This window comes from Coregonus clupeaformis, chromosome 15, assembly GCF_020615455.1.
Source record: "Coregonus clupeaformis isolate EN_2021a chromosome 15, ASM2061545v1, whole genome shotgun sequence".
In the NCBI taxonomy this organism is placed as follows: Eukaryota; Metazoa; Chordata; class Actinopteri; order Salmoniformes; family Salmonidae; genus Coregonus; species Coregonus clupeaformis.
The window spans coordinates 52,121,257-52,135,995 of NC_059206.1; the positions used below are offsets into that span (position 1 = coordinate 52,121,257).

Below are 14,739 nucleotides of genomic sequence, written 5' to 3' on the forward strand. Positions count from 1 at the left end.
AAGAGCAGTTGGAGGCTACTGAAGGAGTGTTGTATGGCATTGAAGCTCGTTTGGAGGTTTGTTAACACAGTGTCCAATGAAGGGCCAGATGTATACAAAATGGTGTCGTCTGCGTCTTATGAACCGCCGTCTTTGAAATTTGAAGGATTGAAGCAACCTGACGCTCACTGTATCCCTCTGCCAGTAAAGCCAGAATTGAACCTTTCTTTTCCTCACTCAAAACTTTCCTTTTCAACTATTTTGGCATGGTCAATAGTTATTTTTTTATTAATATTACTTTTGAGGTACTATTAGCACTGTTTTTGCCATCCAGCTGGTCCTATTGCAAGACGATAGTGATGTTTTTATACTTTTCCCCGTTAAATAAGATTTGGTTCAGGTGATCACCTAATCAGTACCTAATTCAGTAGAATGAGGTGTGCCTGTGTTGAAATTCAACAGACACTGGAATGGAATGGCTGTCATACATGTAGAGATGCTGATTTAAGAAAAATGTGCAGTGGTCTCTTAATTTTTTCCAGAGCTGTATATATATATATATATATATATTGCTTGTGTTTCTTGGCCCAAGCAAGTCTCTTCTTATTATTGGTGTCCTTTAGTAGTGGTTTCTTTGCAGCAATTCGACCATGAAGGCCTGATTCACACAGTCTCCTCTGAACAGTTGATGTTGAGATGTGTCTGTTACTTGAACTCTGTGAAGCATTTATTTGGGCTGCAATTTCTGAGGCTGGTAACTCTAATGAACTTATCCTCTGCAGCAGAGGTAACTCTGGGCCTTCCATTCCTGTGGCGGTCCTCATGAGAGCCAGTTTCATCATAGCGCTTGATAGTTTTTGCGACTGCACTTGAAGAAACTTTCAAAGTTCTTGACATTTTCAGTATTGACTGCCCTTCATGTCTTAAAGTAATATTAATGATGGACTGTCGTTTCTCTTTGCTTAATTGAGCTGTTCTTGCCATAATATGGACTTGGTCTTATCTTCTGTATGCCCCCCCTACCTTGTCACAACACAACTGGCTCAAATGCATTAAGAAGGAAATAAATTCCACAAATTAAGTTTTAAGAAGGCACACCTGTTAATTGAAATGCATTCCAGGTGACTACCTCATGAAGCTGGTTGAGAGAATGCCAAGAGTGATCAAAGCTGTCATCAAGGCAAAGGGTGGCTATTTGAAGAATCTCAAATATAAAATATATTTTGATTTGTTTAACACCTTTTTGGTTGCTACAAGATTCCATATGTGTTATTTCATAGTTTTGATGTCTTCACTATTATTCTACAATGTAGAAAATAGTAAAAATAAAGAAAAACTCTTGAATTAGAAGTTTACATACACCTTAGCCAAATAAATTTAAACTCAGTTTTTCACAATTCCTGACATTTAATCCAAGTAAAAATTCCCTGTCTTAGGTCAGTTAGGATCACCACTTTATTTTAAGAATGCGAAATGTCAGAATAATAGTAGAGAGAATGATTTATTTCAGCTTTTATTTATTTCATCACATTCTCAGTGGGTCAGAAGTTTACATACAATCAATTAGTATTTGGTAGCATTGCCTTTAAATTGTTTAACTTGGGTCAAACGTTTCGGGTAGCCTTCCAGAAGCTTCCCACAATAAGTTGGGTGAATTTTGGCCCATTCCTCCTGACAGAGCTGGTGTAACTGAGTCAGGTTTATAGGCCTCCTTGCTCGCACATGCTTTTTCAGTTCTGCCCACACATTTTCTATAGGATTGAGGTCAGGGCTTTGTGATGGCCACCCCAATACCTTGACTTTGTTGTCCTTAAGCCTATTTGGCACAACTTTGGAAGTATGCTTGGGGTCATTGTCCATTTGGAAGACCCATTTGCGACCAAGCTTTAACTTTCTGACTGATGTCTTGAGATGTTGCTTCAATATATCCACACCATTTTCCTTCCTCATGATGCCATCTATTTTGTGAAGTGCACCAGTCCCTCCTGCAGCAAAACACCCCCACAGCATGATGCTGCCACCCCCGTGCTTCACGGTTGGGAATGTGTTCTTCGGCTTGCAAGAACCCCCTTTTTCCTCCAAACATAACAATGGTCATTATGGGCAAACAGTTCTATTTTTGTTTCATCAGACCAGAGGACATGTTTGTCCCCATGTGCAGTTGCAAACCGTAGTCTGGCTTTTTTATGGCGGTTTTGGAGCAGTGGCTTCTTTCAGGTTATGTCAATATAGGACTCGTTTTACTGTGGATATAGATACTTTTGTACCTGTTTCCTCCAGCATCTTCACAAGGTCCTTTGCTGTTGTTCTGGGATTGATTTACACTTTTCGCACCAAAGTACGTTCATCTCTAGGAGACAGAACGCGTCTCCTTCCTGAGCGGTATGACGGCTGCGTGGTCCCATGGTGTTTATACTTGCGTACTATTGTTTGTTCAGATGAACATGGTACCTTCAGGCGTTTGGAAATTGCTCCCAATGATGAACCAGACTTGTGGAGGTCTACAATTCTTTTTCTGAGGTCTTGGCTGATTCCTTTTGATTTTCCCATGATGTCAAGCAAAGAGGCACTGAGTTTGAAGGTAGGCCTTGAAATACATCCACAGGTACACCTCCAATTGACTGAAATGATGTCAATTAGCCTATCAGAAGCTTCTAAAGCCATGACATCATTTTATGGAATTTCCCAAGCTGTTTAAAGGCACCGTCAACTTAGTGTATGTAAACTTCTGACCCACTGGAATTGTGATACAGTGAATTATAAGTGAAATAATCTGTGTGTAAACAAAAAATTACTTGTGTCATGCACAAAGTAGATGTCCTAACCGACTTGCCAAAACTATAGTTTGTTAACAAGACATTTGTGGAGTGGTTGAAAAAGGAGTTTTAATGACTCCAACCTAAGTGAATGTAAACTTCCGACTTCAACTGTATATGGCTCAGATTAGGGACGCTACCTGTAGTACTCCAGCACAGGTTGTGTCTGGTTCTCGTATGCCTTTAGCCTCCTGGTGACGGTCTCTGGTGTGTCATCGTCTCTCTGAATCAGAGGCTCTCTGGTGACGTCATCAAGGCCCTGTAGGCAAACCAAAACAGACCAAACAGTCCATGAGTGTGTTTAGAAGAGGTATATTGGATGATTTAGTAGCACATCATAATGCAGTGATGGTCTGTATTCAAAAAAGAGAGCTTAAGTTATTTTAAGCTTATTTATTAACTTTAGAGGCAACAAGTGCAGGATAAACGATTTGGCTGTTAAGCCATTGTCAATGTGTCCAACATACTGCCATAGTGGAATGTAAATTGTAAACACCACAGCCCAAGCCTGTGTTGCCTGTTCTGAGACATGCAGGGACAGGGAAAACCTGTAGGCCTATAGTTAGTAGAACTATGATGACCTTGCTTTACCTTGAAAGCACTCAAAGAAATTGCCACATACTTTAAACTCCTCATGTGACCATGACAACAAAAACACTCCAACAAGTGATCACTGCATAGAAAACCTTGAACAACATTTGTTCCACTTCTCTAAAGATGTGAATAGACCCTTGAGAGAGAGAGAGAGTACACTGTTAAAATAAAGTGCTTTGTAACACCAAAACTAGTGGCAACTGAGCTGCCACCAATGTAAAGGAGATGAAACCTTAACTTTGCTGGAGTATTGAAAGACATCATCCTGAGATGTTTTGAAACATGACACGGTGTGTTGGTACACCACTTAATCAAGTGTTGTGCAGCACCTTGCCAGGGACTGGGAGCACTACCGGAAAATGTTGAAAACACAATTTTGGTGTTTCAAGTTCTGTTTAGTGCAGAATTAGATACCTTCTTCTGGGGTATTTTCATTGATTTATGTATCTGATCATTTGCCAGTTTAACCCATTTTGGCAGGATCTGTTGAGCACAGTGCTCAATCCACCAGCAGTAACTGGATGTTTAGCAGCAAGCATTGCAGGATACTGTATTTGCCTCTACCATTAAAAGTTGGTAATGTGGTAATGGGTCGTCTTATCATTGAACGTCATTTTGCCTGACGGTTTTGATATCCGTTCATCATGATCCATTATACATCATGGCACAAGCTGCTTATATAGAAGTATACTTTTCTTACTTCAAACATGCATATGTACAGGACATCACGCTGCCTGCTTAGTGAATACCACTTCCTCCCGATTTGGCCCATACCTGGCGTGAACCCGGGACCGCTGCCTTGCGAGCACATGTGACCGCCCTACTGAAGCTTTTTTCCAGTCGGCACCACACGAAAAGCTAGCTATACGCTGGCTCAAGTGGGGGCACTTCAGGCTGAGGAGTAAGTTTCACACATCCCGATGTGCTACACATATAACATTGTGTAAAATAATAAATGTTTAACTACCCACAATCCTCTAAAAACATATAGGAAGTGCAAGGAGATTAAAACCAGACTTGTAATTAGTTCAATCACAACATTTTCTCTCTTTGGTTATCCTCACAAAAAATATACTTTCAGTACATTTTGAGAAACATATTAAATTGGATTTATTCGTAACATGTTTTGTTAAATTAAATTAACAAATCCTGCTCCAGAGCGCTCGGGACATCAGACTGGGGCAACAGGACAACGACCCTAAGCACACAGCCAAGACAACGCATGAGTGGCTTCGGGACAAGTCTCTGAATGTCCTTGAGTGGCCCAGCCAGAGCCTGGACTTGAACCCAATCAAACATCTCTGGAGAGACCTGAAAATAGCTGTGAAGCGACGCTCCCCATCCAACCTGACAGAGCTTGAGAGGATCTGCAGAGAAGAACGGGAGAAACTCCCCAAATACAGGTGTGCCAAGCTTGTAGCGTCATACCCAAGAAGACCCGAAGCTGTAATCGCTGCCAAAGGTGCTTCAACAGTGCTGAGTAAAGGATCTGAATACTTATGTAAATGTGATATTTCAGTTTTTTATTTTTTTGCTTTGTCATTATGGGGTATTGTGTATAGAATGATGAGGGGGGGGGGAACAATTTTATCCATTTTATAATAAGGCTGTAACATAACAAAATGTGGAAAAAGTCAAGGGGTCTGAATACTTTCCAAATGAGTTTACGTTCAAACACCCTCTAAACACCAGATCTCAGGTTAGATGCACTACGTTTCATGGTTTCATTACACAATCATGGTGTTTTGAGGCTTACTATTTTTACAGTGTAGACTATGCACCTCCCTCCCAGACCAAGCAGCCTCTAAAGTGCAAAGATAAGAGGTTGTTATCTACTAAAGTTCCATCCTGTTTGCAAAACTCATGTGAAACAGTTTGTCTTGACAAAATCTATAGTTGCACATATAGAGGTGTATAAAGCATCCAGTCCTCTCAGTCTCAACACCTCAGAATACAACAACCTGGTCTCAGAGCAATTCGTATTATTCTGTATGTAAATCCGAGACAATCCATTTAGTATGATCCACTACAAAAGTATGTGGACACGCCTTCAAATTAGTGGATTCTGCTATTTCAGCCACACCCGTTGCTGACAGGTATAAAATCGAGCACACCGCCATGCAATCTCCATAAACAAACATTGGCAGTAGAATGGCCTTACTGAAGAGCTCAGTGACTTTCAACGTGGCACCATCATAGGATGCAACCTTTCCAACAAGCCAGTTCATCAAATTTCTGCCCTGTTAGAGCTGCACCGGTCAACTGTAAGTGCTATTATTGTGAAGTGGAAACATCTAGGAGCAACAACGGCTCATCCGCAAAGTGGTAGGCCACACAAGCTCACACAACGGGACTGCCGAGTGCTGAAGCGCATAGCATGTAAAAATTGTCTGTCCTCGATTGCAACACTCACTACCGAGTACCAAACTGCCTCTGGAAGCAAAGTCACCACAAGAACTGTTCGTTGGGAGCTTCATGAAATGGGTTTCCGCACACAAGCCTAAGATCACCATGCGCAATGTCAAGCGTCAGCTGGGTGTAAAGCTCGCCGCCATTGGACTCTGGAGCAGTGGAAAGTAAAAAATGAAATAAAAAGTAACACAATAAAATAACAATAACGAGGCTATATACAGGGGGTACCGGTACCGAGTCAATGTGCGGGGGTACAGGTTAGTCGAGGTCATTTGTACATGTAGGTAGGGATAAAGTGGCTATGCATAGATAATAAACTGTGAGTAGCAGCAGTGTAAAAACAAGGGGGGGTAGAAGATCTTACCATGACAATAGTCGCAACAACAGGGTCAAAGTTGATTGTCTCTTGCTCCTTCCAGGCAAAAGCAATGGCTATATAATAGGTGATGCCGACAAGAAAGAGGTAAAAAATAGGGCTGGTTGAAAGAAACAACATACCGTGAATACCGTTTTTACAGGCAACATACCGTGAATCCTATGTGAAAGCAGTAACAACATTTCCACTGGCACTGTCTGTTTACCCTACTAACAATCTGACCTGGGTTAAAATACTATTCGAAATCATTCTAATACTTTGAGCATGTGCTTTAGCCAGTGTGGAGTGCCAAGTGGGCAGGTTTCAAATTTTGGGACTTATCTATTGGTTCCATTGCAATAGGCAAGCTCAATCAAGCATAGCTAAAGTATTTAAAATTATTCTAAATAGCATTTGAACCCAAGTCAGCTGACAATGGCTGTGGTCGGCTGCCAACAAGTCTGTTTGCTCCAGTTGAATTGCATGGATGAGAGCAAAGGTCCCCACTTGGATTTCTACAGCAAACAAATGCCACCCTAGGGCTCTGGTCAAAAGTAGTGCACTACATAGGGAATAGGGTGCCATTTGGGATGCACAGTGTCTTACCTGTCTAATCCCTCATCCCACCATCTGTCACCCCGTTTCAAACACAGACAAAGATCCCACTAATTTACCGATCCTGCTTCTTTTTCCTGCTTTTTGGTATACACTACCAGTCATATGTTTTAGAACACCTACACATTCAAGGGTTTTTCTTTATTTTTACTATTTTCTACATTGTAGAATAATAGTGAAGACATCAAAACTATGAAATAACACATATGGAATCATGTAGTAACCAAAAAAGTGTTAAACAAATCAAAATATATTTAGTATTTGAGATTCTTCAAATAGCCACCCTTTGCCTTGATGACAGCTTTGCACACTCTTGGCATTCTCTCAACCAACTTTATGAGGTAGTCACCTGGAATGCATTTCAATTAACAGGTGTACCTTCTTAAAAGTTAATTTGGGGAATTTATTTCCTTCTTAAAGCGTTTGAGCCAATCAGTTGTTTTGTGACAAGGTGGGGGGGTATACAGAAGATAGCCCTATTTGGTAAAAGACCAAGTCCATATTATGGCAAGAACAGCTCAAATAAGCAAAGACAAACAACAGTCCATCATTACAAGACATGAAGGTCAGTCAATACGGAACATTTCAAGAACTTTGAACGTTTCTTCAAGTGCAGTCGCAAAAACCATCAAGCGCTATGATGAAACTGGCACCGTCTCCTGTGGATCTGTTGGGGCAGTATGCGAATTGGAGTGGGTCTAGGGTTTCCGTGATGATGTTGTTGATGTGAGCCATGACCAGCCTTTCAAAGCACTTCATAGCTACCGACGCGAGTGCTACGGGGCGGTATTCATTTAGGCAGGTTACCTTCGCTTTCTTGGGCACAGGGACTATGGTGGTCTGCTTGAAACATGTAGGTATTACAGACTCGGTCAGGGAGAGGTTGAAAATGTCAGTGAAGACACTTGCCAGTTGGTCCGCGCATGCTCTGAGTACACGTCCTGGTAATGCTCCAGTGTTGCTTGTCTCGAAGCGAGCATAAAAAGTATTTAGCCCATCTGGTAGGCTTGCGTCACTGGGCAGCTCGTGTCTGGGTTTCCCTTTGTAGTCCGTAATAGTTTGCAAGCCCTACCACATCCGACGAGTGTCAGAGCCGGTGTAGTAGGATTCAATCTTAGTCCTCTATTGACGCTTTGCCTGTTTGATGGTTGGTCTGAGGGCATAGCGGAATTTTTTATAAGCATCCGGATTAGTGTCCTACTCCTTGAAAGTGGCAGCTCTAGGCTTTAGCTCGGTGCGGATGTTGCCTGTAATCCATGGCTTCTGGTTGGGATATGTACGTACGGTCACTGTTGGAATGATGTCATCGATGCACTTATTGATGAAGCCGGTGACTGAGGTGGTATACCCCTCAATGCCTTTGGATGAATCCCGGAACATATTCCAGTCTGTGCTAGCAAAACAGTCCTGTAGCGTAGCATTCGCGTTATCTGACCACTTCCGTATTGAGCGAGTCATTGGTATTTCCTGCTTTAGTTTTTGCTTGTAAGCAGGAATCAGGAGGATAGCATTATGGTCAGATTTTCCAAATGGAGGGCGAGGGAGAGCTTTGTACGCGTCTCTGTGTGTGGAGTAAAGGTGGTCTAGAGTTTTTTTTCTCCTCTGGTTGCACATGTGACATGCTGGTAGAAATGAGGTCAAACGGATTTAAGTTCGCCTGCATTAAAGTCCCAGGCCACTAGGAGCGCCGCTTCTGGATGAGCATTTTCTTGTTTGCTTATGGCCTTATACAGCTCGTTGAGTGCTGTCTTAGTGCCAGCGTCGGTTTGTGGTGGTAAATAGACGGCTACGAAAAATATAGATGAAAACTCTTGGTAGATAGCGTGGTCTATAGCTTATCATGAGGTACTCTACCTCAGGCAAGCTATACCTCGAGACTACCTTAATATTAGACATCGCGCAGCAGCTGTTTTTGACAAATAGACACACACCCCCACCACTCGTCTTACCGGACGTTGCTGTTCTGTCCTGCCGATGCACGGAAAACCCAGCCTACTGTATATTATCCGTGTCGTCGTTCAGCCACGACTCGGTGAAACATAAGATATTACAGTTTTTAAAGACATAGCTGTCGTATCAGTGTTTTTACTATCCTGTTACATGGTTATTACATGTGTAATAACATTCTAATTACAATTTGATAAGACCTGTGTAAAACGTGGCCACACACATTTGGAGCAGACGCTTCACTATAACTCAGTCGTATCTACATTTTAGTCATTTAGCAGACGCTCTTATGCCTTGCTCAAGGTCATATCGACAGATTCTTCACCTTGTTGGCTCAGGGATTCAAACCAGCAACCTTTCAGTTGCTGGCCCAACACTCTAACCGCTAGGCTAGCTGCCAGCCTTTATATAGCTGTCAAATACATCTGTCATAGACTAGACTTACAGCGATCTTGGGTGGGTTGAAGTCTATGTTGTAGACACGTCCACTGGGCAGATGGAGCCAGCGAGAGGTCAGTCTCTGTTTGATAGTCTGGTAAGGCACGTCCAGGTTGATGACTGTGTCCACACTGCACACGTTGTCCAGAGACTCTGCCTGAGACACGGTACGGGGGAACCCTGCCAGACAGGAGAGAAGTACAAAACATTAAGGACACCTGCTCTTTCCATGACACTGACCAGGTGAATCCAGGTGAAAGCTATGATCACTTATTGATGTCACTTGTTAAATCCACTTCAATCAGTGTAGATGAAGGGGAGGAGACAGGTTAAAGAAGGATGTTCAAGCCTTGAGACAATTGAGACATGGATTGTGTATGTGTGCCTTTCAGAAGGTGAATGGGCAAGACAAAAGAGTTAAGTGCCTTTGAACGGGGTATGTTAGTAGGTGCCAGGAGCACCGCTTTGTGTCAAGAACTGCAACACTGCTGGGTTTTTCACACTCAACAGTTGGTCCACCGCCCAAAGGACATCCAGCTAACTTGAAACAACTGTGAGAAGCATTAGAGTCAACATGGGCCAGCATCCCTGTGGAACGCTTTCGACACCTTGTAGAGTCCATTCTGAGGGCAAAAGGCAGGGGGGGTTGGGGAGTGCAACTCAATATTAGGAAGGTGTCCTTAATGTTTTGTACACTCAGTGTACAAAAGAGCGGCTGATGTTATAGACCTTCATAGTTCGAGAACCCTGACAGGAAAGGAGGAGAGGCCCAGAGTCAGGCTCTTTTCCAATACATTTTTCCACGATTCCTTGCATCATCTTTCCTCGCCTCCTTCTTAACCATATAGAGGGAGAAGGTACAAGGTCCCTTCCCTCAGACCTTCTCCCCCAATGCGTAAGAGAAGGAGATGAGATGGGATTCAAGGAGAAAGGAGGCGAGGAATCATGGAAAGATTAATTGAGAAAACCCTAGTCAGAATCTTCTCAGAGGGAAGATAGGTCACCTTATAACAGACTACTACCCGACCAGGAGCCTAGCTCTCCAAGCCTAACTGCTAAGGACCATGCATTTACATGTACCACACAACCAGTCTTAGAGTTCCATTGGTGAGATGCTTTGTAAAAGGTGAAAAGTATTCTAACCCTTTATAGTACCCTAAACATGACGCATACAGTGGGGAGAACAAGTATTTGATACACTGCCGATTTTGCAGGTTTTCCTACTTACAAAGCATGTAGAGGTCTGTCATTTTTATCATAGGTACACTTCAACTGTGAGAGATGGAATCTAAAACAAAAATCCAGAAAATCACATTGTATGATTTTTAAGTAATTAATTTGCATTTTATTGCATGACATAAGTATTTGATACATCAGAAAAGCAGAAATTAATATTTGTTACAGAAACCTTTGTTTGCAATTATAGAGATCATACGTTTTCTGTAGGTCTTGACCAGGTTTGCACACACTGCAGCAGAGATTTTGGCCCACTCCTCCATACAGACCTTCTCCAAATCCTTCAGGTTTCAGGGCTGTCGCTGGGCAATACGGACTTTCAGCTCCCTCCAAAGATTTTCTATTGGGTTCAGGTCTGGAGACTGGCTAGGCCACTCCAGGACCTTGAGATGCTTCTTACGGTGCCACTCCTTAGTTGCCCTGGCTGTGTGTTTCGGGTTGTTGTCATGCTGGAAGACCCAGCCACGACCCATCTTCAATGCTCTTACTGAGGGAAGGAGGTTGTTGGCCAAGATCTCGCGATACATGGCCCCATCCATCCTCCCCCTCAATACGGTGCAGTCGTCCTGTCCCCTTTGCAGAAAAGCATCCCCAAAGAATGATGTTTCCACCTCCATGCTTCACGGTTGGGATGGTGTTCTTGGGGTTGTACTCATCCTTCTTCTTCCTCCAAACATGGCGAGTGGAGTTTAGACCAAAAAGCTCTATTTTTGTCTCATCAGACCACATGACCTTCTCCCATTCCTCCTCTGGATCATCCAGATGGTCATTGGCAAACTTCAGACGGGCCTGGACAAGTGCTGGCTTGAGCAGGGGGACCTTGCGTGCGCTGCAGGATTTTAATCCATGACGGTTTAGTGTGTTACTAATGGTTTTCTTTGAGACTGTGGTCCCAGCTCTCTTCAGGTCATTGACCAGGTCCTGCCATGTAGTTCTGGGCTGATCCATCACCTTCCTCATGATCATTGATGCCCCACGAGGTGAGATCTTGCATGGAGCCCCAGACCGAGGGTGATTGAACGTCATCTTGAACTTCTTCCATTTTCTAATAATTGCGCCAACAGTTGTTGCCTTCTCACCAAGCTGCTTGCCTATTGTCCTGTAGCCCATCCCAGCCTTGTGTAGGTCTACAATTTTATCCCTGATGTCCTTACACAGCTCTCTGGTCTTGGCCATTGTGGAGAGGTTGGAGTCTGTTTGATTGAGTGTGTGGACAGGTGTTTTTTATACAGGTAACGAGTTCAAACAGGTGCAGTTAATACAGGTAATGAGTGGAGAACAGGAGGGCTTCTTAAAGAAAAACTAACAGGTCTGTGAGAGCCGGAATTCTTACTGGTTGGTAGGTGATCAAATACTTATGTCATGCAATAAAATGCAAATTCATTACTTAAAAATCATACAATGTGATTTTCTGGATTTTTGTTTTAGATTCCGTCTCTCACAGTTGAAGTGTACCTATGATAAACATTACAGACCTCTACATGCTTTGTAAGTAGGAAAACCTGCAAAATCGGCAGTGTATCAAATACTTGTTCTCCCTACTGTATATGACTGTACAATTTGTCATTATCTCCCACTTGGACAGCCATTTTGAAATGGAAAACCACTTTGGGCCAGGCTGAACATAAATTGATCTGATAGTCCATTCCCGTTCATCACATACAGTTTCAGTTGTCATATTAGTGGCCTAAGGTTATTTAACCCTTTTAGAGCCTTTTTTATACATAGTGGCTTTTTCCCACAAAAAGCATACATGTATTCATCTATAAATAATTACAAAGTTGTAATAAATAGCATGAAAGCAATCAAGATCTGTTCAATGTAGATACATCTAAAGCTTATTCCTTCTCATCTGAAGGTTTTTGGAGTGTATGCCTTTTTACGTAAGCCTGTGTTGGTATAACCTAGTCCCCAGTCTAATTTCTAGAGAGCCAGCTGGTGGTAGAGACTAATGCTGGTGTGCCTAAAGAGAAGCCTAATGAGCGTGGTGTGTGTGTTTGTGTGCGTACGTGCCTAAAGACCAGTAGCCTAATGACTGCAGGTGCTGCTTACTGTTCATCAGCCAGCTGTTCAGGTGCCTTCAGAAAGTATTCACACCCCTTTTTCCACATTACAACCCAATTTAAAATTGATTAAATTGAGATTTTTGTCTCTGGCCTACACACACACAATACCCAAAGTGGAATTGTTTTTCTAAATTTCTAAAAGTATTCTACCCCTTTGTTTTGGCAAGCCTAAATAGTAAAGTAAAAATGTGCTTAACAAGTCACATAATAAGTTGCATGGACTCACTCTGTGTGCAATAACAGTCTTTAACATGATTTTTGAATGACTACCTCACCTCTGTACCAAACACATACAATTATCTGTAAAGCCCCTCAGTCGAGCAGTGCATTTCAAACATAGATTCAACCACAAAGACCAGGCAGGTTTTCCAATGCCTCGCAAAGGGCACCTATTGGTAGATGGGTAAAAAAAAGCAGACATTGAATATCCCTTTGAGCATGGTGAAGTTATTAATTACACTTTGGATGATGTATCAATACACACAGTCACTACAAAGATACAGGTGCCCTTCCTAACTCAGTTGCCAGAGAGGAAGGAAACTGCTCAGGGATTTCACCATGAGGCCAATGGTGTCTTTAAAACAGGTACAGTTGAATGGCTGTAATAGGAAAATACTGAGGATGGATCAACAACATTGTAATGTCATCGGCCTCAGCATAGGTTTAAATCTGAGCTATACTGCCCTTTGACACAACCTTGAGCAAGGCACTTAACCGTAATTGCTCCAGGGTCGCCCGTAGATAATGGCAGACCCTGGCCGTGACCCCACTTTCAGAGGGTGTCTCAGGGAGAGTGGGATATACAAAAAAAAAAAATCTAATTCATACATGCATATTAATACACACTTGTACATTTGTGAAATAGGACAGATGTAAGCACCCACAAAATTATTATTAGGAGTTCACTAGTCTCACGTTGCCATACCTCCAAAGTCACATCGTCGTCACACCTCCCTTGGAGGTCTGGAGAATTTTGTATTGCAAAAACGGTTTGAATGGTCCGCTGGGAATTTTTATTGGATGTTACATTTCAAGAACCCTCACCCCACACGCCCGTAGAAGGGGTGGTGTCTTTTGTGCGTCACTGTTTTCCATCTGGGTAGTTGTTGACTATGCTAGTTAGTTTTGTAAGAACCCAAAAAACAGAGTCAGTGGGAGAACCTATTCAAGTAATTAGCTAGCTAACTTTACACACTGAGTGAATTAAATGTCATCAGCTAGCTAACTTCCTTTTAGCTAGCTATCTTGATGTAATCATTGTAAAAGAAAAACACAGTATGTATTTGTATGTAAATGTATTTGTAGATAACAGCCATGGTGGAGGGTGAACTTGCAGCTCCAGCTGTCAGTAAAGGGAGAGTGTAGGCTACTGCACTGGATAGGGCAGATAATTTTGTGGGAGGACATTATGAAAAGATTCTCCAGTTCCAGTCCCTAGAGGGGAAAACTTTGAGGACAGAGAGATAATAGCAACATAATATTCAGTGCTGTCTAATTTGAGTAAAATGAAGCCTGTTTCTTTCTTTCTGTCCTCAGATATGGAAAGCTGTAAAAGCCTGTTTTCAGATGAAGAGAGAGGATCCTAATGAATGTCCCAAGAGACTAAGGGTATATCCTATATGCAATGGGTTATATGTGTAGGCCTACCTATATTATCAAATGTTGTATACAAAAATACTGTTAAACATCACACAAAATGTATAAACCTATCACAATTGGAGCAGGCCAACCTTGCTGGAGGTCTACTGGGTGTGCAGGGTTCTGTTTCATCCCAGCAATAACACACCTGATTCAACTTATAAAATCTGATGAGTTGATAATCAAGTGAGCTATTGCTGAGCTGGAATAGAATGCAAGGTTGGCCATCGCTGGTATGGAGTTTTTTTTGTTCAACTGAAATTATGCTTTAGTAATAATAGCCTAATTGTTTCTACTCAGTTATCTATTGTTGTTTATTCAACGGGTGGGTCTAATCCTGAATGCTGATTGGTTAAAACCGCATTCCAGCCGGTGTCTATCCCACAAATTACCACTGCCTAAATCTATGACGTTAAAATGCCTATTTACTCTGTTCCATCTGACTGCGCAATCCACTGTCTCATCAGCCCAGCCAAGGAATTTATCAACTTGATCTCCACAATAAAAAGCATCCAGACATTATGCCACATTTCTTTTAGACTAACATTTGGTTTTCAACAGTGGAGATTTGTATAAACCTTGCTGTCTGTCTCTCCGACATTTGCAACATTGTTTCAATATTCAAATTCGATCTCCAGCTGTC

General features: G+C 42.2%; 1 protein-coding gene across 2 annotated transcripts in view; it reads right to left on the reverse strand.

Moving 5' to 3' along the window:
* Window positions 1–14,739, reverse strand: part of LOC121582873 (GTP:AMP phosphotransferase AK3, mitochondrial) — a 49,420-nt gene that overhangs the window by 13,607 nt on the left and 21,074 nt on the right. For both annotated transcript variants that reach the window (XM_041899022.2, XM_041899021.2), the window contains exons 3-4: window positions 9,164–9,336; window positions 2,936–3,054 (exon numbers count right to left, since the gene is read on the reverse strand). In XM_041899022.2, the coding sequence (XP_041754956.1) occupies window positions 2,936–3,054; window positions 9,164–9,336 (292 nt within the window). The remainder of the gene's footprint in view (window positions 1–2,935; window positions 3,055–9,163; window positions 9,337–14,739) is intronic.